The sequence below is a fragment of the Narcine bancroftii genome, chromosome 5 (genome assembly GCF_036971445.1).
Source record: "Narcine bancroftii isolate sNarBan1 chromosome 5, sNarBan1.hap1, whole genome shotgun sequence".
In the NCBI taxonomy this organism is placed as follows: Eukaryota; Metazoa; Chordata; class Chondrichthyes; order Torpediniformes; family Narcinidae; genus Narcine; species Narcine bancroftii.
In genome coordinates, this window is record NC_091473.1 from 208,716,609 (window position 1) to 208,744,576 (window position 27,968).

The 27,968-nt window shown below is 43.6% G+C and overlaps 1 protein-coding gene across 4 annotated transcripts in view; it reads left to right on the forward strand.

The window, feature by feature from the left end:
- The first annotated feature begins 15,399 nt into the window (after positions 1-15,399).
- LOC138764681 (zinc finger protein 420-like) overlaps positions 15,400-27,968 on the forward strand; it is a 68,156-nt gene continuing 55,587 nt past the window's right edge. Inside the window, exons 1-2 of one of the 4 annotated variants that reach the window (XM_069940900.1) lie at positions 15,400-15,657; positions 16,841-18,972. In XM_069940900.1, the coding sequence (XP_069797001.1) occupies positions 16,976-18,604 (1,629 nt within the window). In that variant the 5' untranslated portion in view covers positions 15,400-15,657; positions 16,841-16,975 and the 3' untranslated portion in view covers positions 18,605-18,972. Of the gene's footprint in view, positions 15,658-15,856; positions 15,894-15,968; positions 16,385-16,840; positions 18,973-27,968 lie in introns of those variants that run through there. The other 3 variants (XM_069940901.1, XM_069940902.1, XR_011358282.1) reach the window with 3 other exon arrangements.

Consider the following 27,968-nt stretch of genomic DNA (forward strand, 5'->3'; position numbering starts at 1 on the left):
TGCATTGATTTTTTTTTCATGTCTGAATTACATATTTTAATATGGGGTTATCTGTTTCCCTTCATATCAATTAGTGTCCACATATATTAACTCTCCTGCTATCTTTTCTCCTACCATGTGCAGTCGTTTTATGCCCAGGAGGGAGTACCACCTCCCTCATAGAAAGAAGTGCTAAATCTTGACTGGGTCAACCAAAAGTACTTTTTGAAATCTGGTAATTTCAGACCTCGCAGTTCATAAATCCCAAGTCAATATTTCCATGGAGTCCCTAGCCGCCTCATCATTCCACAAGAAACTTCCCTACACATCCATTGAGCACCTTAAAGAAGCCCTGGTGCAATGGGATGGCAAGGACTGAAATAAATATTGCAGTCTTGAGATCACCTTCATTTTAACACAATTAGCTTTGCCCACCAAAGTTATGGGCAGGGTTTCCATCTATCCAAATCCTCTTCAGTCCTCTGGTGCAAAGTGAGATAATTGAGTTGTATAAATTACTCAAAATCTTTATCCACTTTTATCCCCAAATATTTAATGCTCTCTTACAGCCATTTAAACTGGGTCCCTTGTTGGTTCTATCTGCAATCCCCCTTTGTCAAGGGACACGATTTCACTTGTATCCAAATTTATCTTGTGCCCAGAGATCTTCCAGCATGGTCTTCAGCCTCACCAATGGGCGAGTCAAATTATACTAACACGTCATCTGCAAATAAATTGATTTTGTTACCCTCCTGGCCTAACTTGAACCCCTTTATTTCTGGATCCCGTTGAATTCCTTATGACAGCGGTTCAATAGCTAATATAAGCAATGCTGGGAACAGTGGGAAACTCTGCCTATTGGATGTACTCCATGAAATGGGCATATAGGAGGAAGGATTCACTGGATCCCTATCCTTTTTCAGGATCACTGTGATAATTGCTGTGGAGAAAGACTCTAGGAGAGTCCTGATCTCTCATAAAGAGGGGCATTAAGAGGTCTTTGAACTTTAAAATTCGATGGGGAACCCATCCTCCCCTGGTGACTTGTTGGTCTGTAATGAGCCAGAGATTTCTTGATCTCCTCTCTAGAGAAGGGAGCACTCAGCCATGCTTGTTCATCTTGATTGAAATTTGTAATTCCAGTGTAAGCAAGATATTATCTACTTTAATAATATCTACTTTAACGGAATCCTCCACTGATTCTGATTTATACAATTCTTTGTAAAAATTTCTAAATATTCTGTGTATTTTCTTTGGTTTATGTGAAATCTTGCTTTCCCCTGTTGGGATTGCATTGATTGTTCTTGAGACCTCTTCACCCTCACCTGCAGGACTCGCCTTTAAGGGCCCTTTTCCCAGCTCGTAATACTGTTGTCTAGATCTTAAGATCAACTTTTCTGTCTTGTATGTTTGAATTTTTTAAAAAATTTAAATTTTCCATACATTGCAAAACATAAAATATAATAATGTAATCATTTCAAATCCATTGTACATGATGGTTTTATAAAACACACAAAAATAAAATAAAATAATCCCCAACCACTTCCCCCCACCATAATAACCCCAATAGGATAGAAAAAGAAAGAAGAAAAAGAGTATAATTAGTTAAGAAAGGAAAAAGTAGTGGACTTGGTTGTCTTTCACTCAATTCTAACTGTATTCAATTTTATTTGTTTATTTATTCCATGTGAGTTAACAAAGTTTCACCAGGTTTAGGGAAAGCCCATTTACCTACAATATGTAAATATGGGCACCAAATTTTCAAAAAAGTATCATATTTATTTCTCAAGTTGTATGTGATCTTCTCAAGAGGTATACAGCTATGAATTTCTGTATGCCATCTTTTCAGATGTAAATGAGAATCCAATTTCATGTTATTGCTATTCATTTTCTTGCAACTGCTAATCGCAATTTTCACAAATTCTATTTGGTATAAATTCTGTTTCAATTTTGGTCTAATTACTGAAATATTAATCAGTAAAAATAACATTGGATCCTGTGGAAATTTAACTCTCTGTGACTTGCTCCAAAAAAGTTCCTAATTCTATCCAAAATGGTCTCAATTTGCACATGATCATGTAGAATGTAAAAGAAAAGTTCCACTTGCTGGCTACATCTAAAACATTGATCTCAAAGATCAGACTTCAATCTATTTAATTTTTGTGGGGTAAGATATAATTGATGTAAAAAAAATTGTATTGAACCATTCTATATCTAATATTTATTGAATTTGTCATACTATCCAGACATAGTTCAGACCAATTTTCCTCCCCAATAATATTTAAATCTGTCTCCCATCTCTATCTAGATCTATGAATACCCTGCTTTTGAGTTCCCTTTTGCAATAATAAATACATGGTTGATATAAATTTATTAATAGATCTATTACAAATCAAGACTTCTATTTCACTACTTTTAGATAATAACATTGTTGAACCTGGTTTATTCTCATAAATATGCTTTTATTTGATAATAACAAAATACTGTTATTCTGTATCCTATATTTATTTTTTAATTGTTGAAATGACATTAAATTTCCTCCTTCATAACAATCTTCTACATTTCTAATTCTCTTCGAGAACCAAATATTCGAAAGTAAATTATTTTTATATATTTGCTTTGTATTATATTTGAGTTTTTTAAATTCATTTTTCTTCTGAACCTTATCTTTGATCATTTTTTTCCAATTGGGCTCCCTCCCATTCCAAGTTGTTAATCTCTTTCATATGTTTCTTTTTAATACCTTTGGTATATCCAATGATCTTGCCCCTTAAATAAGCCTTTAATGTGTCCAATAATAGGAAGCTATTGGTTCTGTGAGATGAACTGTCCTTCTACTACCAATCTATCTGAGCTTTAATGGAGCGAAAAAATTTTGGTTTCCCAACAGCAATGAGTTATTGCACCATCTATACACTGTGGCCTTTTTATCTGGCATTATAATGGATAGAGTCAGGGTGAATGGTCAGACAGTAACTGAGCCATGTACTTGGTCCCCACTAACCTTCCCTCTAATTGGAATGATGCCATAAATAAATCAATTCTGGTGTAGAAATTGTATTGTCTTGAGTAAAAGGAATAATCTCTCTCTCTCGGATTCTGCCTTCTCCAGACATCTATTAAATGTAGCCCTTTCATAAAGGCCAGCATAGATTTAGCTGCCCTGGCCCTTATTACTTTCCTTGCTAACTTGTCCATGACTGGATCCAGACAAAAGTAAAAATCACCTCCAATCAAAACATTTTCACACCCTTCTGTTACTTTCAGAACTATATCTTGTATGAATTGTTCATCATTGAAATTTGGGGCATATATATCCATGAGTGTCAATGATTCAGAGTATATTTGACAGTGGATCATCACAAATCTCTGATCATACCCTGGACCACCACTAGAACATTTTCCCTTGGCTCTGGAATTGAAGGAGGACATGATCTGACCTTGATTTGGCAGGTGAAATGTCTTTGACCAAGTTCTTGATGAAGAGGCCAGTGTATCAGTGGCTTAGAGTATGTCATGTGTTCAAGAAAGTTTAAAAAAAAAAATCTATATATTGTGGTAACAACTAGAGAGAGTGTAATACTGGATCTCCTCTTAGGGAATGAGACAGGACAGGTGACAGAAGAGTGAGGTGATGCATTTTAGAAGGTCAAACCTGAAGGCTGAGTACAGGGTTAAGGTTGGATACTTAACAGTGTGGAGGAACAGAGGGACCTTGTGGTCCAAATCCATACATCTCTCAAGGTTGATAGGATAATTAAGAAGGCTGATGGGATGCTGGGCTTCATTATTCTGGGGATTGAGTTCAAGAGTCAAGAGGTCATATTGCAACTCTAAAAATCTCTGGTGAGATCACACTTAGAATATTATATTCAGTTCTGGTCACCTCATTATAGGAAGGGTTTGGGAGCGATGGAGAGAGTGCAAAGAAGATTAACCAGGATATCGGCTGAATTGCAAAATAAGTCTTAAGAGGCATGGTTAGCAGAGCTAGGACTTTTCTATTTGGAGTGAGGAAAGATGAGAGGTGACTTAATAGAAGTCTATGAGATTCTGAGAAGTAGAGAAAGGGTAGACAGCCTTGTTCCCAGGGTGGGAACAATTAAATAAATATAGGATACAGAACACTAGATCACATCTGTACAAAGTGGAGGGAGGAAAGTTTAGTGGAAACATCAGGGGTAAGTTTTTCACAGTTGTAGGTGCCTGGAATGCCTTGCCAAGAGTGGAGGTGGAGGCTGAAACATCAAGGGCATTTAAGAGATTCTTAGGCACATGGATAAAAGAAACATAAGGAGTTACGAGGTAGGAAGGGTTTATTAATTTTTTTTGCTTGGAATATATAGGTCGGCACAATATCAAGGGCCAAAGGGCTTGTACTGTGTTGTGCTGTAGTGTTCTACGTTCTACTTTTGGTCCAATGTTGATAATGCTATTGGTTTCAAGATAATTATAGTTAAGGATAGGTCTGGGTCTTGGGTTGAGATTCTAATTGGCCAATTTTGAGAAAATGAGGAAGGATCTAGAAAGCATGGGTTGGTCTAGGTGGCTTTCTGGTTAGGGTTTATGCAGTAAGTGGAAGGCCTTCAAAGAGTACAGAGTTTGTATGTTCCTGTAAGGATTTAATGCAAAGTTAACAGGCATAAGGAAACTTGGTTTTCGAGGGATATTGAGGATATGGTGAAGAAGGAGATAGATGTGTAGCAGACATCAGAAACGGAGCACATTAGGTATTTGAGGAGCAAAAAAGTGCAGGAAAAACGAGGGGGAAATCAGAAAGGCTAAAGGAAGACGTGAGGTTTCTTTGGCAGACAAGGTGAAGAAAAATCCTAAGGGCTTCCACAGATGTATTAAAAACAAAAGGCTAGTAAGGGACAAATTGGTCCTCTTGAAGATCAGAGTGATTGGCTCTGTATGGAACCAAAAGAGTTGGGGGGGGGGGGGTGGGGGGAAGATTTTAAATAATTTTTTTTGCATCTCTATTTACTCAGGAAATTGGCACAGAATCTAGGGAAGTTTGGCAAATAAGCAATAAGGTCCTGGAACTAAAACTGTTTAAACATGAGGAGCTGTTTGCTGTCTTAAAGGGAATAAAGGTGGATAAATCCCTAGGGCCTGACAAGGTATTCCTCCTGACCTTGAGGGAGGCTTGTGTAGAAATGCAGGGGCCCTGAGCTATGGATTAAGTGCTGGAGGATTGGTGGGTAGCTCGTATTGTTCCACTTTAAAAAAAAAGACTCCAGGAAATTACAGACTGGTGAGCCTGACATTAGCATGGATTTGTGTATGGTAGGTCACCAGGAAAGTTGATGAAGGAAAGCTTGTGGATGTTGTCTACAAGGACTTTAGTGAGGCCTTTGACAATGTCCCACATGGGAGGTTAGTCAGGAAGGTTCAGACACTAAGTATTCAGGGTGAAGTAGTATCACAATGGCTGGATGGGAGTAGCCAGAGAGTCGTGGTGGATGATTGCTTCTCAGACTGGAGGCCTGTGACTAGTGATGTGCCTCAGGGATTGGTGCTGGGACCATTATTGTTTGTTATCTATATCAATGACGTGGATGATAATGTGATAAAAATGGATCAGCAAGTTTGCAGATGACACAAAGATTGGAGACGTTATGACAGCGAGGAATTCTTTCAAAGTTTGCAGAGAAATCTGGACCAGCTGGAAAAATGGGCTGCAAAATTGCTGATGGAATTTAATGCAGACAACTATGAGGTTGTATTTTAGAAAGACAAACCAAGGTTGGACATGCATGCTAAATAGTAGGGTACTGAGGAGTAAAAAAAGGATTATGGGAACACAGATAATTCCTTTAAAATGATGATACAGGTAGATAGGGTTGTAAAGAGAGTTTTTGTCACATTGGCCCTCATAAATCAAAGTATTAATTATAGGAGTTGGGATGTTATGGTAAAGTTGTACAAGATGTTGGTGAGGCCAATTTGGAGTTTTGTGTGTAGTTTTGGTCACCTAACTACAGGAAAGAAATTAATATAATTGAAAGTGTTAAGAAAAGATTTACTAGGATGTTCCCAGGACTTGAGAATCTGATTAGCAGGAAAAATAGCTTAAACAGGTTAGGACTTTATTCCTTGGAGTGTGGAAGAATGGCAGGAGATTTGATAGAGGTATACGGTACAAAATTATGGTGGGTACAGACACAGTAAATGTAAGTCGGTTTTTTTACACTGAGGTTAAGTGAGATGCAAACCAGAGGACATCCGTGAATGGTTGGACTCTGGGTAAATTTCTTTACACTGGAGAGTGGTGGGAGTATAGAATAAGATGGCAACTAAATGGTGAATGCGGACTCAATTTTAACATTTAAGAAAAACTGGGACTGGTACATGGATAGGAGGGGTATGGAGGGATATGGATTGGGTATAGGATTTACCAGGATATTGCGCACTTTTTTTATGCTGGCTACATAAACCTACTCCACAAAATTCTAACCTTTCCCTCCCTCAGTCCAGATTCATATGACAATCTAAGAGTCTTCTGAATATACCTCAACCTCCACACCACCCTGGCAATGAATTCCAGACACTCGCCATGCTCTGTGTTTAAAAATAAACTTTACCTCTGGTATTGCTCATTTCTGGCCTGGAAAAAATAAGCTGGCTGTACACCCTTTCTATTCCCTTTATAATCTTGTTTCATCCTATGTTGCTCCCAAGAGAAAAGCCCTGGCTTCCTAGTTATGTTCTCCATCCGGGGAACATCCTCGTAAATCTTCTCTGCACCTTCTCCTAAGCATATACACCCTTCCTGCAATGAGATGACCAGAATTTATGGAGCTCTTGAACTCAATCCCTCAGCTAATGAAGGCCAGCACCCTATGTGCCCTCAAAAAGAGGTAATAAATATAAAAAGGATAGATTAATAAATATTCAGTTGCAGATCATCCCAAAAAAAATGATTTCAGTCATGCAATACACAAATGTGCTGGAAAAAATCAGCAGGTCACACAGCATCAATAGGAAGAAAAGGGAAACCAATGTTTCAGGATTTCAGAAGTGCAGTCAGATCTATTGGGTATCCCATAGTAATTTATGGTCAGAGTTAAGGTCCTATGCAGAAGTTCAGAAGCCTGGTAACTGTTTGGATGAAAACTGTTTTTGAACCTGGAGGTGCTGGACTTCAGGCGCTGTATTTTCCGCTCAAAAGTCATAGTGAGAAGAGGTTGTAACCATGGTGATAGTCAGGCAGTGTGGAAAGAGGCCCTTTAGCCCAACCTGCCCACGGCAACCTAAATATCCCATCAACATGAGTCCCACCTGTCTGTCTTTGGCCCACAGCCCTCTGAACCCAACCTATAATGTATTCTGCTTCAACCATTCCATACAACCATCACACTCTGTTATGGACAAGGCTTCTATTACCTTCTACCCAAAGGGAGCAGTAAGAAGAGATTGTGATCCTTTGGCCCTTAACGGGGGTGGGGGGTCCTTTATGATGTTGGCTACCTTCTTGAGGCAGCACATTGCATTGATGTCTGCAGTGGATGGGAGGTCAGCGCCTGTGATGGACATAATGTCCTCTACCTTCAGGTTTCTGTTACCCTGCAGGCAGACAATGTTGCAAAGGTCCTCCATTACCCTGGTCACAACCTCTTTGGGCAGAAGGTACAGAAGCCTGAAGACCAACATCTCTAGGCTGAAGAACAGTTTCTTTCCAAAAGCTATCAGGCTCTGAACCTGTCCTCGATCCATTAATTACAGACTGCTCTGACATTACTAAAACTGTCTGTGTATCTGCACGATTGTAAAGTCACTTTCTTGTTGCACTGTGGCAGGAATGGACAAACTGTGTCTCGTGAGCCACATGCAGCTTCTTGACGTATAATGTGCGGCTCCTATAAATGTGTTGACTGAGTTGAGAATTGTATGAGCCAGTGCTCACAATGATGGTGTTGGTGTGTGTGGCTTGCGATTGTGAGATTGTGGCTCTCAAACATTGCAGTTTATCATATGTGGCTACTGTGTTAAGCAAGTTTGGCCACCCCTCTACTGAATATTTATCATCTGTCATTTGTATATAGGACCTCTTGTAATGTATACTATTGTAGCTTTTTTCTTCATTAACTACCTGTTAGGCTGCAGGAAGTAAGAATTTCTGTAGAGAGGGTGCAGATAAAATTTATGAGGATGTTGCCAGGACTTGGGGACAGGGAGAAGGGGGCTGTGCTGTGGGGGGAGGTTAAGCAGGCTAGGGTTTTATGCCTTGGAGTGCAGGAGGATGAAGGGTAATCTCACAGAGGTGTACAAAATCAGAAGGGGAATAGATTGGGTGAACGCAGTCTTTTGGCCAGAGCAAAAGAATCAGAAACCAGGTAAGGGGGAGAAATTTAACAGGAACCTGAGGGATAACTTTTTTGTTCGACAAAGGATGTTGTGTGCATGGAATGTGTGCCAGAGGATATGGTTGAGGCATGGATACATGGATAGGATGGGTTTAGACGCATTGGGGCCAAATGAGGGCAGGTGGAAAGTTCATATGGATTTATGGATGGGATGGGGTTATAGGCCAAATGCAAGCAGGTTGGACTAGCGAGGGAGGGAGGATCACTGTCATTGGCAGATGACTGTTAGCATGAATCGGAAACGATGCCTCCTCCTCACTTAGAATGAACAGACGTACCTCAAGGATGCATGCTTAGCCCACTGCTTTACTCAATCTACGCCCATGGCCATGTGGCTAGACACAATTCAAATGGCATCTACAAGTTTGCTGAAGACACAGTCATCAGTAGAATCGTGGACAGCACTGAGGAATCATACAGGAGTGAGATAGATCAGCTGGTTGAGTGTGGACTTCAGGAGGGGTAAATCTGGAGAAGACAAACCAGTCCTCATCAAGGGGGTCAGCAGTGGAAAGGATTAAGAATTTCAACTTCCTGGTGAAATTCCTCTGATAATCAAATGCAGGGCTCCATTTTGATGCAATCAAAAAGAAGGCTCGTCAGCAGCTATACTTTGTGTGGAGTTTGGGGAGACTGGTATGTCATGTTATGTCACCAAAGACTTGCAAATTTTTGCAGGTGGACCATGGAGAGCATTCTGACTGGTCACATCACTGTCTGGTATGGAGGTGCCAATGCACAGGACAGGGAAAGGCGACAGAGTTGTGAACTCTTGCCAGACCCTTCATGGGTATCAGTCTTCACTCTTTTGAAGACATCTACAAGAGGTGGTGTCTCAAGAAAGCAGCCTCTATCCTCAAGGACCCCCACCACCCTCTTCTCCTTCAGGAAGGAGGCACAGGAACCTGAAGACAGCACAAAAACAGCTGCTTCTTCTCTGCCATCAGATTTCTGAATGGATAATGAACTGCAGACACTACCTCACTTCCTCTTTTTGTTTGCACTCATTTATTTATTTTTAAAAATGTAACAACAATTTTGCACCTGTAATGCTGCCACAACACAATTCATTTTGTGACATGCTCATGACAATAAAATGCCTTTCTCCCCACATCACCCAAGGATCCAGTGATGCCATCCCTGACCCACAGTCTATTTGTTGTCCGGAGGCTAATCATATACAGGTATCAGAATGGGCGGGGCAAGGCTGCAGGCAAAGATTCAGACTTTTCGGTCCATCTGTCTCGTATCCGGATTATGCAAAATCAATCCCACCATCTCCATTATCCTACTCTTTCCCATCAGCTTACAACAATTGCACACAACATCTGAAAGGAACAGAGCTTTAGAATTATTCAGGGTCATCTCCCCTGAACACAATCCAAACAGAGGCCACATCATGTCAGCTGATGTTGGCACACTGTTCAGGTAGAGTGGCAGGTTTCATTGTGTGTCTTAAAAGAGGAGGGAAAGGTAGGTCTAGAACTGCGACTCAGATGGCTGAAGACGCGGCTGAGAGTGGCCTATTAAGGGCAGTGGGAGATGATTCAGAGGATGGGATTGGAGAAAATGGCAAATCCAGCCTAATTTATCACTAGCACTGACATCAACCTCTAGAAGGCAGACAACATCACCCTAATTACAACCTCTTACCTCTGCACGCTTTGGACACAAGGTCCAGAAGTCTGGTCCAACACCTTTAGGTTCAAGAGCAATTTCTTTCCAATAACTATCCAAAGCATAACCTACTGAAATATCACCTTTTCACTTCCACTAACTGCAACAGTGAGTATTTATCCTTTTATATGGACTATAATATTTTTCTGTCTTGGGATATTGTGGTAATTTACACTTGTTGTTGGTGTACCCTACCTACCTGTTTGGCTGCCACAAATAAGAATTTCCTTGAAATTCCACATCAAAAAAATCCAGAGTAGTTAAGAAAAGTCAAAAAATAGAAGAGCACAGAATACATTACACTCAAATCATACTATTTCATCTGCAGTACCCCGCATTCTCAATCAAACAAATTGTTATAGTAATATTTTATTTTTAAAAAATCTAATCCCACTATCAAAACTGAAGCTGCTTGGCAAAGGAGGACAAAAAAATTCCTTGTTGCTGTAATAAATTACCTGAGAAGCCAACACTAATAAGGTAATTTATTGCTGTGACTGGGAATTTTTTTGTTGTATTAATGCCAAATCAAAGATTTTAAAAGTGCATTCCCTTAGATTTTAAGCCTAGTTAAGTCTCATCTCCACGAGACTTGCCTGCCAGTGGAAACCTCTTATTCTATTCTTTTCATAATTTTATACATTTTTATAAGATGCCCTGTCATTCTTCCAGTGACTACTCAGTCTCTCTCCATAGAGTAGCCCCCTTCATCTTCAGAATCAACCTGGTGAACCTCCTCTGCACAGCCACCAAAGTCAGTCAATCCTTTCTAAATTAAGGAGACCAGAAATGAATGCAGTACTCCAGGGAACAGTGGGAAGAAGTTCTGATCAGTGTGATGGGGGTCTTTTACAACATTGTCTGTCTGCAGGAGATCAGAAATCAGAAGGTAGAGGACATCATCGAACCCATCACAGGCTCCAACCTCCCATCCATTAGATATTGATGTGAGCCGCCTCCTCAAGATGGCAGTCAATATCATGAAGGACCCTGGTCACCACCTCTTCTCACTGCTCCCTTTGGGCAGAAGGTACAGGAGCCTGAAGTCCAGCACTCTCGGTTCATGAACATTTACTTCCCCAATCATAAACTACTCCAGCACCACAAAAAGATCTTTTTGCATGATTGTAACCTCTATTTTTCTTGCATTAACTGTAACAGAATATTTAGCGTCTATCAATTGTTTATATTTATTTTGTTTCTGTACTAAGGCAATTTAAGGATTTGGTGTATACTGTTGGAGATGTGGAGTAGTTTTTTTTTAACGGCAGAAAGAATTTCAATGCATGTGTATATTATGCTGAGTGTATGACCAGGGCCGGTGCTACCATTAGGCCAACAAGGCAGCTGCCTAGGGCACAGACCTCAGATGGGTGTGTCAGGGTGGCCAGACATCTGGTTTTAGGCCAGACAGTCTGGCTTTTGAGGCACTCTGTCCTCTGTCCAGTGCTACCTCAGACCAGATGTTAATTTGTTCTCCATTTGGGGGTGTAGGCAGAAATGGCAAGGGGGGGGGCACTTGTTAAATGCGGCATCCCAGGGACTAGGCCTTGTGCGGCCATATTTCTTGCACACACGTGTGAATGCGGGCATGGTAGGTTGGAGTACCAGGGTTGACTTGTGCATGCACGGAGGATTAGTTACTGGAGACAATTTGTCCAGTGGGCCTGCAGATGGGGGAACATTTAGTGCAGGCACTTAGTTCTAGTGCGATTGGCTGCACTTCATTTAGCCTGTTGACAACGAGTGGAGTAATGCGGCGGGCTTTGAAGGAGGGTGAGTGAATATTCATTTCTTTCAGTTCTTTATACTGTATGGATGCTTGTTTTCTGTTCTGTAGTATTCTACAGTTCTATGGACTCATTTTCTAGGGACTCAGATTGTGGGAGATAAATATGATGGCTGATAAAAAATGACCTTCTGGAGCTCAGTACCGCAAACGAAAAGCAGAAAAAAAATTAAGGAGCAAGCAAAGCAAGAGGGGCATTTCCTGAAACACCTTCACACACAGGAAGCAAATCGAGAACAAGAACTTGTTGAAACTAGAACTGGGGGAGCTGAATGTGGTGCTGCTACTACAAATGACATTAAGACAGAAGTTTCACAAATTGAAGATATTTCTGGAAAACACACAGAGGAAAAAGAGGATGTCAAGAAAGTTGAGAGTACTGCAAAGTCTGCAAAAGAAGCTGACTTGAATTACAATGACCCTGCCAGCTGGCCTGATTGTTGCAGTGATCCTTTAAGACAGCTTATCATACAACATGGACCAAAGCAGGTTGTATCATATGATTTTCCCAAAAACACCAAACAGATTTTCTCCAATATAGTACAAGAGGAGACTAGCAAATGGCGAAGAAGTGTGCCGTCAATGGTTGATGTATTCACCCTCAAAAAATGTGGTGTTTTGTTTTTGCTGTAAGTTATTCAGCAAAAAAAAAGGTGCATCATCCCTACAGGAAGCAGGTTTAAAAGACTGGAAGAACATGGGAGCAATTCTTTCTTCACATGAGAGGAATTCTGATCATTTAAAAAAACTATCAGACCTGGCGTAAAGTTAAATTGCACTTTTAAATTTTTAAAAATTTGTAGAATATCTGGCCCTTTTTGATCCTATCATGAATGAATATTTGGGCCAAGTTAAAGATCAAGAAACAATGGTTCACGAGCTTCTAGCTCGTGCTATAAAGCAGCAAATTTTAACTTGTGCAAACTCAGCCAAATACTATTCAATTATTCTGAACTGCACACCTGATGCTCATCAGTTTCAGCAAATATCAATGATTGTATGTTTTGTTGATGTAATCAAACCATCAGATAATGAGATGGCTGAACCCGAAGTTATCATCAGAGAACATTTCTTGGGATTTGTTCCACTAAAGGAGACGACAGGTGCCTTTACGACAGAAACTCTTCTTGGACAGCTTGAGCAAATGGGATTACCAATTGAGAATCTGTGTGGTCAAGGTTATGATGATGGGAGTAACATGAAAGGGAAAGAAAATGGCGTACAAAAGAGAGTCCTGGACAAAAAGCCACGTGCCTTTCTTGTGCCCTGTGATGCACACTCTTTAAACATGCTGCTAGGTGTTGTCTGGAAGCAACTAGTTTTTTCTGTTTGGTTCAACAGATCTATAATTATTTCTCTGCATTAACTCAGCATTGGCAAATTCTAACTTGGCACATAATCAGACTCTGGCATAACTGTTAAGCCATTGAGTGAAACAAGATGGGAGAGTTGTATCGTTGCTTTGAGACCACTGAGATATCATCTTGTTAATATATATGATGTTTTAATAGAGATCTTTCATGACACAAGCCTAAAAGGATAATCTGGAAATACTTGATGCATTCTGTAAATTCAAGTTTGTGGTATCCCTTGTGACACGGTACAACATACTTTTTGAAGTTGATCTTACAAGCAAGCTACTGCAAAATAAGGAAGCTGATTTAAATTCGGCAACAAGACAATTGCAAGTGACTAAGAATTTATCTTGTGGACTGCAGGTGTGATGAGGGCTTTCAACAATTTTTGACAGATGCTACAAAGGAACTAGAGATACTCCAAAACTTTGTGACAGAACAAGTTTAAAAAACAGGAGAAGGAAATGGCAGTTTGAGTATGAGGCCCGGGAAGAGGCAGCACAAGATCCAAAGCAGAAATTCAAAGTAGGTTTCTACTATGCCATCTTAGACATAGCCATACAATCTGTGGAAGATTGAATCACTGCGGCTACAACAATATAATTCCCTATTTGGCTTCCTGTATGATATATACAGTATAAAGAAAAAATCTAGTGAAGATGTACTTAAGAGCTGCAAGAATTTGGAAAAATCATTGATGCATAATGGAAACAAAGATATTGATGCTGAAGATCTGTGTTGTGAACTTGTAGCAATAGCTCGAAGACTTCCATTGTCTATGCTGCCACAAGGAGTACTTCATTTCATCCTACATAAAAAAAACTCCTGGATAATGTGCCCAATGTTTCCATTGCTCTAAGAATCCTTCTCACACTTCCCGTATCAGTGGCACGTGGTGAATGTAGTTTCTTAAAGCTCAAACTTATTAAAAACTTACATATGCTCAACAATGTTGCAACAGAGACTCTATGGCTTGGCAACTATATCAATTGAACATGCCCAGGCATCAGCACTTGATCTGATTGAATTGGTGACAGAATTTGCAAAGGAAAAAGCTCGAAAAGTGAGACTTTGATGTGCTTAAAATTGAATTTTTTAATGAGACTTACATTTTAACACCATTCATAAGATTATTACCTCTAACAAGGGGGTTGTGATAGTACAGATCTATCGCCAATGTATATAGTGTATATAGTTACAGTATCTAGACTGTGCTTGCAGCGATTGGCTGAGAGCCACGCCTACTGTCTGGGCCTTAAAGGGTTGTGTCCTTAGCCAGGTCCGATCATTCTGGACTGGTTGGCCGCCTTTGAAGAGTTCCTGTCTTTTGCTAATAAAAGCCTTGGTTTGGATCAACAAGTCTTTGATTCTTTCCACTAGCTCTACAGGGATTACATTTTTAAACCAGTTTTTTCAGTTTTTTGTTTCTCTGACTGTAAGCAAAATATTGTCCTCACATGACAGTTTGGTTCCACCAAGAAACCTTAAGGTGCATAAACTTAAAGGTGCGTGAAATAAAAGATTTTAATGTTGTGTTGCCATTGGTGGAGGTCTACCGAGTACTCTTTAGTTCCAAATTTGTGTGCAAAAATATTTTCTTTTGTATTTCAGAAAGTAAACCAAAGATTGATGTTTTACTTATTATTGCAATTTAAAGTAAATTTTGCAGTTTCGGTTTTGTTCTTCCTTTTTTTATACAAAAGGTGCTTTTGAAAATCGAAGTTGGCAATCTTTTTGGGAGGTGCAAGTAGTTTTCCTTGCTTAGGGCGCAAAATAGTCTGGCACCGGCCCTGTGTATGACAATAAACTCATCACCATTATTATTATCTATTCAGGTGCGACCTTACCAGTATGCACCTTAAAGGCGGGTGGCTGAATTGAATTATGATCACGTGTACTTGATGCTGTGAAAAGATTCACTTTGAGTGCTCTGTCCAGAAGTCCAAGGGTATTTAAGTACAGTGGGTAGTGCAATAATAAGAGATGAAGAGTGTAGTGTTATAATAAGTCAGAGTGCAGTCACAAACGACAGGTCAGTGAAAAGTACAGTGCATGGGCCTATCTTTCCAGTCGAAGTGAAGGTAATTTGGAATGGGATCACTCAGTTGGGCTGGGCATTCAGAAACTGGAGCAGGTTGCAGAACACTATGGGGACGGGGGAGAGTGGAAGACGATGATTACGGGTGGGCTGGTGGAAGGAATACAATGACCCTGTCAATCCTTCCAACAGTGACGTCGGGAACAAAGAGAGCAGTTTGGAGAATTGCCGGGGATTGGTGACCACAACGCAAGCACCCTCCCCCGGCCTTGCGTGGAGAGGGACAAAAGAACTTGGACCGCCGCCTCCTGGCCGCTCGCAAGTCTTCCTTCCTTCCCCCTCCCCGAAAGTGATTTGGGGATCTGCTCACTGTGTGTACTCAATCAAGCTTGATGAGCGGACAGGGCCGACACAGGGAGCCCGTGAACGGGAGCCGCAGTGATTCAAGAGGTGGGTGGAATCATCAATCACTGGCAGTGCTGTGTCTGATTGGTCAGAATGTTGCTTGGTACAGATTTTGCAGTTCTCCCATTGGACACTGTCCAATTGATCGGCTCTTGCTCCGGGGAGTTGGCGCATTATCCAATCCGCTTGCAGGGCAGGGCCCATGGCAATGAAGTCGGCTGATTGGTGGGCGAATTGCGTTTCCTGTGACGTCAAAGGTTCGGTACCGCGTCGCTCTCCAGGTCTGTGTGATCTCCGTGGTCCCTCCTCGTTCCCCCCCGCCCCCCCAAAACCCACCCTCGGCTCCGGGGTGCTGGCTGAATTCTCGCCATCATCTTTGCGGAAGAAGCGCTGACCCCTGTCCACTGCTGCTGGGGAAGCGCAGATGTGAAGGGTGTGATTGACGGTTGCCACGGGAGATTGGGTCACGTGGCGGTGGAGCCTTGGCGAGGAGGCGGGTCCGGGAGAGTGACAGGGCATGAGTGGAAGGTGGGCCTGATGATTGGAGGGGAGGCCACGTCAGTCGGCTGGGACGGTGGCAGTTTTGTATCCCTTTTGCACAGCGATCTCACTTAATTGGCGTGTGTACGACCCGTCTTGAAAGCCAGCTCGGGTCGTTCACACTGAACCAATAAAAGCCGGGTCAGTGCGCCTTTGAGGCAGGAGCTGATGGGCAATACAAGGGATGAAAATTGACCCCCACCCCCATCCCACCTTTGTTGCATTTACACAGGTAAGTGAAACGGTTAATTCCTGTCTTTTAGTGGCTGTGTAAAAGGGGTGTTAGCATCCAGTAGCTTAAATACACCTGAGAATATCTGATCTTGGAAGCTAATCAGGCTCAGGCTTATTCAGAAATTGAAGGGGAAACCGCCTTGGAACACCAGGTGCTGTAGTGGCGACTCTCTGTCTGTCTTATGGTAGACAAAAGTTAAAGACTTTTATGTATGTTATATTCTAAATGTAATATTTTGTGACAATAGTGGAACTTTCACCTTATTGGACTGTGGGACAGATGGAGTTTCTCGACTGCGAGGCTTTGGGGTAACAATGTTGCCATCTGTCATCTGTGGCAAAGCAGAGACCATGACTTAATAAAAGTTGGAACTTTGACATTATTTGTCTCATCCTGTAACGTGGGCTGTGGAAAGAGCCTTGCTCCTCACTCTGACCATCTTCTGTTCCACAGGGTTCAGAGGTGGAGTGTTTCCCGGGACTGGAGTATCATTGCGCTTTGTCCGTGCATTTGGAGCGTGGGGATCACAACGCGGGGAAAGCCCACCCCTGTTGAGTGTGTGAACTTGGCTTCAATCGATTGGCCAACATGGAGGATCATGTGACCAGTGACACCACAGAGAAACCACTCCAGTGTGATGGGTGCGGTGAGACTGAGCTTTTTCCGGACTTTCTGGAAACGCATCACTGCGCTCATGGGGAGAGACTGTTCCCCTGTTCTGAGTGTGCGGAGGAATTCGCCAGCCCTGACACACTGCTGCAACACCAGTATGTCCACATTCGGGAGATCCCATTCCCCTGCTCTGACTGTGGGAAGAACTTCCAAACCTCTCAGGACCTGAAAGAGCACAGGTGCACTCACACTAGGCAGAGGCCATTTCCCTGCTCGCAGTGTGGGAAGAGATTTACTCAGTCATCACATCTTCATCGACACCAGAGAACTCACACCGGGGAGAGGCCATTCACCTGTTCTGTGTGTGGGAAGGGCTTCTCTGAGTCCTCCTCCCTGCTGAGGCACCGCATCATTCACACGGAGGAGAGACCCTTCAACTGCTCCCAGTGTGGGAAGACATTTATTCAGTATTCCTACCTGCTGGCACACAAGAGAATCCACAACTTGGTGAGACCCTTCACCTGCTCCCAATGCGGGAAGGGGTTCACTCGATCCTCGTACCTTCAGAGACACCAGAGAATCCACACTGGGGAGAGACCATATAGATGCTCTGAGTGTGGTAAGGGATTCTCCCAGTCCTCCAGCCTGCTGACACACCAGAGAATTCACACTGAGGAGAGACCCTTCACTTGCTCCCAGTGCGGTAAAGGGTTCACTCAGTCCTCCAGCCTGCGGGTCCACAGGAGGATTCACTCTGGGGAGAAGCCCTTCACCTGCTCCTACTGCGGGAAGGGGTTCCCTCAAAATTCCAGTCTGCTGATGCACCAGAGAATTCACACTGGGGAGAGACTGTTTCCCTGCTCCCAATGTGGGAAGGGGTTCACTCAGTCCTCAAACCTGAGGCAACACCAGATGCTTCACAGCGGGGAAAGGCCCTTCACCTGCGCCCAGTGTGGGAAGGGGTTTGCTCGCTCCTCTTCACTTCATACACACCAGAGAATTCACACAGGGGAGAAGCCTTTCACCTGTTCCCAGTGCGGGAAGGGGTTCACCCAATCTGTGTATCTGGTGCGGCACCAGAGAATTCACACGGGGGAGAGGCCCTTTGCCTGCGCCCAGTGCGGGAAAGGATTCACCCAATCTGTGTACCTGGTGCGACACCAGGCAATTCACAGGGGGGAGAGGCCTTTTGCCTGTGCTCAGTGTGGGAAGGGGTTCAGTACATCTGCAAACCTGCTGCGCCATCAGATGGTCCACACCGGGGAGAGGCCCTTCTCCTGCTCGCAGTGTGGGAAGGGGTTCACTCGGACCTCCCACCTGAAGCAACACCAGAGGATTCACACAGGGGAGAGGCCCTTTGCCTGCTCGGAGTGTGGGAAGACTTTCACTGAGTCCTCCAGTATGCGGGCACACCGACGTCTTCACAGCGGGGAAAGGCCCTTTGCTTGTCTTGTGTGCGGGAAGGGGTTTGCCCGCTCCTCCCAGTTGCGGTTGCACCAGAGGGTGCACTCTGGGGACAGACCCTTCACCTGTACCCAGTGCGGCAAGGGGTTTACTCGGTCCTCCCACCTGCTGAGACACCAGCAGGTTCACACCAGGAACTAGTTCACCCCATCTCCTCCCACCGATGCAGGGAGTAGCAAAGTCCGTCTGAGGTTCGGGCTGTGGGAAGGGGGTGGAGAAATGGGAGGCTGAGGGGAAAACCAGATGTTCTGCTCAATAACCATCTCTGACATCTACATCCCTCCATCTGGCAACCTATTGCTCTCCTCCACACTGAGACACCTCCCTCCACCTTGCCCACCACCCCGATACACTCAAACCCATGAACAAAAATGCTCCACTCAGGTTACCAAGTCCAATCACAGACCCTCGCCTAACGTTTTGCAGAGTGCAGCAGAAGTTTCTGAGAAAGGCTGCCGAGACACAGATTGGTGTGTTCGGGAGAGATCGAGCTTCTCTCCCTGACCTGACGTGGGGGTGGGGGTGGGGGGGGGGGGAGGGGAGTGGGTGTTGGTGATGGTGTAGGCTGTGTAGACTGAGGATCTTGCATGGGTGTGTTCCCAAACTGAAGCGTTTAGGACTTGTCGTCGTGGCTATCCCTCGAGATTGAGGATGACAGCCTTCATTCCATTGATCCACAGAGTGAAGACTCCTGTGCGTATATTTGTTTAACGCGTACTTAATGTTGCACTCCAAGAAGCACATGATCCTTAACAAATCGACCAATTAGTTCCAATGGCATGAAAACCATGATTATTCGAGCTGATGGATTTGCTGCAGCCTTCGTCTGCCTTCATAGCTGTTGAGTTCGAAGTAACTTTGTCTGCCAGTTCCACCGTTGAGGTCTTGGTTGGATTGTTCTTTGTCAGGGACCTCACCCTTGACCTTACCGCCATGGGACTAGGGTAGGATGGAAGGGGATGTGGTGGGGAGGAGGATGTTTTTCCCCCCCCCACCCCTCCAGGACCAGGGTGAGCCATGGGGGTGGGGGGGAGAGAGGCAGGTGGGTATGTCCCCAGCTGTTGGGTTTGGGACCAGGATTAGACATGGAGATGGTGTGTTGCCTGGTTGAGAGATTTGGGACCAGGTTGAGATGGAGGGGGAGGTGGGTGTGTCCACAGACTGGGGAGTCTGGTGGGGGCAGGGGAAGGAATGGGAGGAAAGGCCTCCTAACTGAGGGTGAGATTAGGTTTGTCTCCCTACTGAGGGCTCTGGGAGAAAAGTGAGGTATAGGGAGGGTGTCTACGGGGTGATGAAAGTGCAAGGGAAGGTGTGCCTCCCAGTTGAGGAGTCTGTGACCAGGGATCCCAGTAGCAGATTAAAATGTTTATGGGGGGAGGGGAATGATCACCGCCCCCTCCCCAAACTGGGGGTGACTGTGAAATTCTTTCAACGAGAGGCTCCGTGATTGACTGCTCATGGCAGGAACAGGTGGCAGGCTTCTGGATGTGGGGTATGTGAGGGAACTTGTGGAAATGGAGCACGAGATCAGATGTAGGTTCGTTTGAAGGAGAAATGGTGGATGGGCTGATCGCCCAGCTCCAAAGGCAGATAACATCACAGACCAGCAGTCATGTGTATAGTGTCACTATCTTCAGTTGCAGCAGGGGTGGGTTTTGATTGACAGTCATCCTGACTACTAGTGGTCCCCTTTGGTGTCGCATGGGGATGAGTGGCTAGGAGGCGGGGCTTTTGAATTGTTGGGCACTGTGATTGGTGGGGAGGAGGAATTAGCTGTGATGTCATAGAGGCAGGTGTCTCATTGGCCCTCTGGGGTGAGGAGTCATGTGAGGGAAGGAGCCCTACACTTTAGGGCTCAGTGTCAGATTAAAGGCCAGATACTGAAACCATCTCCTTAAGGTAGAAGGTACAGAAGCGTGAAGTCCTGCCACTACAGATTCAAAAAGTTTTTATCCCAATTTTACCTAACCCTGACCATTGGGAGGTGATGTTGCAGCTCTCAAACTCTGGTTGGACCAAACTTGGAATATTGTGTTTAGTCCCTGGGGCCAGATGTGATACACACCAGGCTGGTGTGGGAATTGAGAGAAGATAGCTGGGGCAGTAGTCTTTGGCTGCAGATGAGGCGCCAGAGGGACTGGAGGATTGGAAATGTAGTCCCCTTGTTTAAAAATGGCAATAGGGAGAATCCTGGGAGTCTTATGTCAGTGGTGTGGAAACTAATAGGTAGGATTCTAAGGATAGGATCTATGAGTATTTGGAGAAGTACAGTCTACTCGAGGATAGTCAGTGTGGCTTTGCGAGGGGAAGGTCATACCTGACGAGTCAAATTGAATTTGACTCAAAAGAAATTGATGACGGTAGATGTGGTCTACATGGATTTTAGCAAGGCTTTTGACAAGGTTCCCATGAGAGACTCATCCAGAAAGTCATGAGTCACGGGATCAATGGAAAATTAGCTGTTTGGATAAAAAAATTGGCTTGTAGGAAGAAAGCAGAGAGTAGTGGAGAAAGGATTCTGCTGGAGGTAAGTGACTAGCAGAATGCTACAGAGATCTGTTCTGGGACCTCTGTTCTTTGTAATTTTTTTTATAAATGACATGGATGAAGAGAAGGAAGGATGGGTCAGTCAGTTTATGGATGACACGAAGGTTGGAGGAGTTGTGGATGGAGTTGAAGGTTACAAGGTGATACAGACTGGATGCAGAGTTGGGTGGAGAAGTGGCAGATGGATTTCAATCCGGATAGGTGTGATGTGATGCACTTTGGAAGAACTAAGAAGGTTGAGTACAGGGTTATTGAAGAGTGTGGATGAACAGAGGGACCTTGGGTGCAAATGCATACATCCCTCAAGGTGGCTGCACAGGATAGTTAAGAAGGTCTGTTGGATGTTTGGATTCATTAATAGGGGTATTGAATTCAGGAGTAGAAAGATCATGTTACAACATCTTTGGTAAGACCACACTTAAGAGTATTGTGTTCAGTTCTGATCACTTCATTATAGGAAAGATGTGGAAGCTATGGAGAGGGTGCAGAGGAGATTTACTAGGATGCTGTCTGGATAGAGAAACCAGTCTTGTGAGGTAAGGTTAGCAGAGCTGGGACTTTTCTCATTGGAATATAGAAGGATGAGAGGACACGATAGAGATCTACAAGATTATGAGAGGCATAGATAGGGTGGACAGCCAGCACCTGTTTCCCAGGGTAGGATCGGCAAACACCAGAGGACATAAAGTGAAGGGAGGGAAGATTAGAGGAGATATCAGGGATGTTTTTTTTTACAGAGTTGTGGGTGCCTGGAATGCCTTTCCAGGGATGGTGATGGAGGCTGAAACATTAGGGGGATTTAAGAGAGTCTTAAATGGATAAAAGAAAGAGAGGGTTATGCGGTAGGGAGAGTTTAGTACTTTTTTTAAGGAAGGGATATATGGGCCAGCACAACATTGAAGGCTGAAGGGCCTGTACTGTGTTGCATTATTCTATGTTCTGGTTGCCTCCTTACAAGAAGGACATGGAAGCTATGGAGAGGGTGCAGAGGAGGTTTACCGGGTTGCTGTATGGATTGAAGCAGGGTCTTATGAGGCAAGGTTAGCCTTTTCTCTTTGGTGCCAAGAAGGATGAGAGATGACTTAATAAAAGTCCAGAAGATTACAAGAGGCCCAGGTAGGTTGGACAGCCAACACCTTTTTATTGGGGCAACGACAGAGGACATAATGAGGTGAGGGGGAAGGAAGTTTAGGGGAGACCTCGGGGGTAAGTTTTTCCAGGAATGTATTGTCTGGCACAGTGGAGGCTGGTACAATGGAGACAGTTAAAAGGTTTGTGCACATGGATGCAAGAAAAATAGAGGGTTATGAGTGTGAGGTTGGGAAGGTTTAGTTTAAGTAGGTTTATGTAGATCAGCACATCACAAGTCATGCTGTGCTCTGATGGTCCAGGAATAAACCATTACAGAACTACCAAAAGATCTGTCCACACGACTGAAACCTTATTTTGTTCACTAACTGCAATGATATTTCTTTATCTACAATACTTTTGTGTGTGGTGGCAGCAAGTAGGAATTTCGGTGTATCTGTATATTACACTTCTGTGTATGATAATAAACTCTCACTGTCATTCAAGGAGTATGTGTGTGTGTGGAGGGGAATGGGTTGGGGATGGAGCCTGGTTGTGGGAACAGGTTTCAGACCTGGGAAGGTTCAGTATTGGGAGGTTGCTGTTATTCCTTGTGTATTGTCTGCGTGGGAGGGGTTGTTGGAGGGTGTTGGGGCTGCTGAAGCCCTTTTTGAAAAGAAGGTTGTGTTTCTGTGGGTTGGGAGGCAGTGTCTGATTGTGGCTGGAAGCACAATTCAGTGGTGGTTGGGGTCTGTTCCCACCATGGTCGCACTCTCTTCATCCCCTCCCTGTCAGAAGTATGACATTATGCCCCACCAGTTTCTTTCCCAGCCATCAGACTCACAAACCCCCAAATGATGATGCCTTTGCTCTGTATCAACTGATCCTTCTATAAGTTTGCATTTTGCACTTGTGCACTGTGTCTTCTTGTACTGTGCATAACATATCTATCTGCTCACTAAACAAACTGGCATATCCTTTTAGGATACATTAGTCCCAGGGTAAACCTTGAGTAAATGGACAGGAAATGCTTTGGGTCAGGATCCTTAACTGAGACTGAGGGAGAGGGGAAGAGGGGCGAGAGCAAGCAGAAACTGACAAATCTTTTCTTCGAACAGGGTGTCCCAGAAGTTTCCTGGGATCACAAGTTGTCTGAGGCACTGGTGCATCCCGCAATTCTGGAGTTCTCTGCTTTCTCCCAAACATTCCACCAGGATCCTCCCCGGGTTATCTAGACCACAGGTCCCCAAACTTTTTGGAACACCGATCCCGCCCCCCCTTTATGGAATCCTTGATCCCTCATAGACCCCCAGGTATGCACAAAATTAAAAAAAAAAGATTGGTAAATAAATAATTAAATAGGCATGCAGTTGCCAAATGCATTAATGAGGGAAACTATATACTATGTGCAAGACTGAGACGTCTGGGCCTCTTGGCAACAATCCAAATTTTGTTACCACAGCCCAATCACCAAGTAACAAATCTGTAAATTAACTATGCGATCACAATAACAGAAAAAAAAAACACCTTTGCCTCTGACTAAGAAGATCCCAAACGGAGCTGGGTCCAAGTCATCACCATCAGCCACGCCGACACCATTCTCAACAGCGGGTGCAGTGCTGTCCGCATCCAAGAGGTTGCCTCGGGCTCTCGGGCAGGTGCGGGGACCTCGGGCTCCACAATTCTTTTGACCCGAGAAGTTCAATCAACCCTCCCCTTGGCATTTATTGACCCCCCCTTTCAACCCCACCCCAGTCATGTTTCGACCCCTTGGATAGTCCCATCAATCTCGGGGTTTGAATATTGACCATTTTGGAGACCCCTAATCTGGACCGTTCCCATTCTGGGTTTGGTTTAGATTAGGATGGAGATTAAATGAGACAGAAAGCTCCACAAAGTGATTGCGACTAATTTGTTAACCACAGGAAAACACAACAAAAAGCAAAGAAATTATCCTCTGGCCATTCAGCCTGTTCGAGACTTGACTTGAATGCCAGATGGGGGTTGGGTAAGGGACAGGAACAGCGCTTCCTTTGCAGAGTGCTGGTGGCGGGAGTTCAGTCGCTTTCGGGAGCTGGGGGTGGTCCGGGCGCTGGATGCGGGGGTGGGGAAGGGGCAGGACAGAGCACCACGTACAGATCTGGACACTGACTGCTCCGACTGCAAACCTGAACCTCGCTGAGCGGACTCCCAAAGATCGAGTCGCTTGGGTAAAACAGGACAATCTGCAGAGCCTATGGTCGAGTGCCGGACTGTAAGAGCGCTGGAGAAACTCAGCAGGTCTCGCAGCATCCACAGGAAGTAAAAGGCAGTGGACGATCAAGGACTGAACCCTTCGACAGACATGCCAAAAATCAGACAGATGCCCAAATTTTTAAAAAGTGGTGGAGGAGGGGAAGGAGGCGGAGCACAGGATGAGAAGAAATTATTGGTGGATACAGGTGGGAGGGGAGAAGCTCAGAAGTGATGGGGCAGAGGGCTAAGAAGGGGAGCTGTGATAGGAGGGTGGGAAGTGAAACAGAGCGGGGTGGGGGGAAGGATGTTAAAGTAATTTGGAGGTCATTATTAATGCTGTCCGGTTGGAGAGTGCTGAGATGGAATATAAGGTAGTCGTCCTCCAATTTGCAGGTATCCTTGGTTTGCCAATGCACAAGGCCATAGACAAACATGTCAGCGTGGGAATGAGGTGCAGTATTAAACCACAGTTGCGGCTTGGATCGAGGTGGGGACCCGTTTCTACAGCTTTCCCTGGCAGTTGATGCAGATATGGGGAAAGAACATACAAATCTGGAAGTTGGCGGCTGCAGAGTGGAACCTGGCGGAGAAGGAGGCACCAAGAGTATTGAGCCGCTTCAAACTGGACGCGCATTGCCGAGTGCAAAATGATGGCACAAAGTCACGGGGCAATCAGTCCCATCCGTTGCCGTCCGCTCCGCCCCGCCCTATGAATAGATTGACAGATACAGCAGGGGAACAGCGTGCGGGCGGGTGTCAATCAGAGAAACACAAGCAGCTGCAGCCGCTGGAACCTGAAGCACCGGAGAAACTCACACAGCATCCAGAGGGAGTGAAGGGAACTGACGTCCCGGAACGTTCTCTCTCCTTCCCTCCATCTCCCCAGCCCCTTCCTTCCCGTCTCCTGTCAGCTCTACCTTCCTTGGTCCCTCTGTCCTCGCCCCATCACTTCAGCTTCTTTCTCTTCTGATTTCCTGAAGTTCAAGGTTCAGATTTATTGTCAGAGTACATACATGACATCAAGTACCACTCTGAGGTTCTTTTTCCTGCGAGCATAGCAGAATTAGCATTGTAATGGAAGATTTAAACCGTGTTTTTTACTTTTGCAGCCTTTGCTTCTGCAAGGCTGAGAACCTGCTTGTTTTTTAGAATCAGCAGGCATAATCTAATTTACACTATGGGACCCAGGGATGCATATGAATTAGTAGACACATCTAAATTCCACCATGAGGCCCAGAGATGCAGTTTTTTTTTGTTGGTTGCAGACTGTCAGGAGACCTTGAAGACAATTAAATCATTTATTAAAGGAGATGAGCTATGAGTAAACAACTTTTGGGTAATATAAGCCATGGTCCCACTGCTGAAGTTTGAGACTCTCCAAGGGGTGGAAACGTCTCTCAGCAAGAAGAAGAACTTCGAGAATCCAGTCAACATCCCGGTCAGGGGAGGTGGAAAGCTGCTACTGGCGCCCCAACAACCTACTACAAGTGTGCAGTTGTTGCCTCGCCTCGGCAGTTGGGACCAGTCCAGGCATTGATAAGTATAATTGGGAAGGGCTTGCATATTGTAGTTTGAAATCAGCTTTTGAATTTGTAATAAACATTTGTATAAACTGAACTGCTCTCGGTGTGTGTGTCTATTTTCTTTCGGTAGTTCAAACACTGTGACCAATCTAAAACGAACAAAGTGAGAGGTACAAGTTTACCCAGGACAATTGGCGCTGTGAGCAGGATTGGTCTCAAGATGTTTCGCCGAAAGAAAGAGTGAGCCCTGAGCAGTTCTTGATTCCGGGATGGACTTCCAAAGACGATGGGTTTGGGATGTTGGCCAATACCCTGTCTTTGTTGCGACAACCCCTTAGTTGGGATGAGAAGTTAGATCCATCGTGCGCCTCTGGGAGAGCGGGTTGCCAGTCTCTTTTTTTTTGTATATAAATTTTTTTATTTTTCACACCATAAATCACAATAGCCATGATATACACTTTTTATTTTCCACACATTTACAGTGATTTTTTCTCCCCCCCCCTCCCTCCTCCCAAGCCACCCCCCCCTCTCATCCATTTTAGGTATACAATCTAGGTTGCATTAATTCAGTCAGACAATGTTGTCATTCAACAAAAATACACCAGAAATTCTACTGAGTCCATTCTTTTCTTTTCTTCTCCTTCCATCAACTTAGGTAATGTTTGTTCCCGGTAGGTTTTCGCTATTGTATTTAATGTAAGGCTCCCATACTTGTTCGAATATTTCAATATTATTTCTTAAACTATATGTTATTTTTTCTAATGGAATACATTTATTCATTTCTATATACCATTGTTGTATTTTCAAATTATCTTCCAATTTCCAGGTTGACATAATACATTTTTTTGCTACGGCTAGGGCTATCTTAACAAATCTTTTTTGTGCATCTTCCAAGTCAATTCCAAATTCTTTATTTTTTATGTTACTTAGGAGAAAGATCTCTGGATTCTTTGGTATATTGTTTTCTGTTATTTTATTTAATATCTGATTGAGATCATCCCAAAATTTTTCTACTATCTCACATGTCCAGATTGCATGAATTGTTGTTCCCCTTTCTTTTTTACATCGAAAACATCTATCAGATACTGTTGGGTCCCATTTATTTAACTTTTGCGGTGTAATGTATAGTCTGTGTAACCAATTATATTGTATCATACGCAGCCTCGTATTTATTGTATTTCTCATCGTTCCAGAACATAATTTATATGTTTGTAATGTTTCATATTTTATTTTTTTATCCGCCAATTCTCTTCTTTTGGTTGTATCTTCCTTTATTGCTAATTTTTTTTCTATGTTTATTATTTCCCTTTCCAACTGCTCTGTTTCCTGATTATAGTCCTTCTTCATCTTGGTTGCATAACTTATTATTTGTCCTCTAATGAATGCTTTCATTGCGTCCCATAGTATAAACTTATCTTCCACTGATTCCGTATTTACTTCCAAGTACATTTTTAATTGTTTTTCAATAAATTCTCTAAAATCCTGTCTTTTAAGTAGCATGGGGTTTAATCTCCATCTATACATTCTTGGAGGGATGTCCTCTAGCTCTATTGCCAATAACAGGGGTGAGTGGTCCGATAATAGTCTAGCTTTATATTCCGTTTTCCTAACTGTCCATTGAATGTGGGCTGATAACAGGAATAGGTCTATCCTTGAGTATGTTTTATGTCTAGTCGAGTAGTATGAGTATTCCTTTTCCTTTGGGTTTTGTTTCCTCCATATGTCCACAAGTTTCATTTCTTGCATTGATTTAATTATAAATTTGGTTACTTTGTTCTTCCTGTTAATTTTTTTCCCCGTTTTATCCATATTTGGATCCAAATTCAGATTGAAATCCCCTCCTATTAGTATGTTCCCTTGCGTATTAGCTACCTTCAAAAAGATATCTTGCATAAACTTTTGATCTTCTTCGTTAGGTGAATATATATTAAGTAGATTCCAAAGCTCTGAATATATCTGACATTTTATCATAACATATCTCCCTGCTGGATCTATTATTTCCTCTTCTATTTTAAATGGCACATTTTTGCTAATTAATATAGCCACTCCTCTTGCTTTTGAATTATACGATGCTGCTGTTACATGTCCTACCCAATCTCTCTTTAATTTCTTGTGCTCCAATTCAGTTAAGT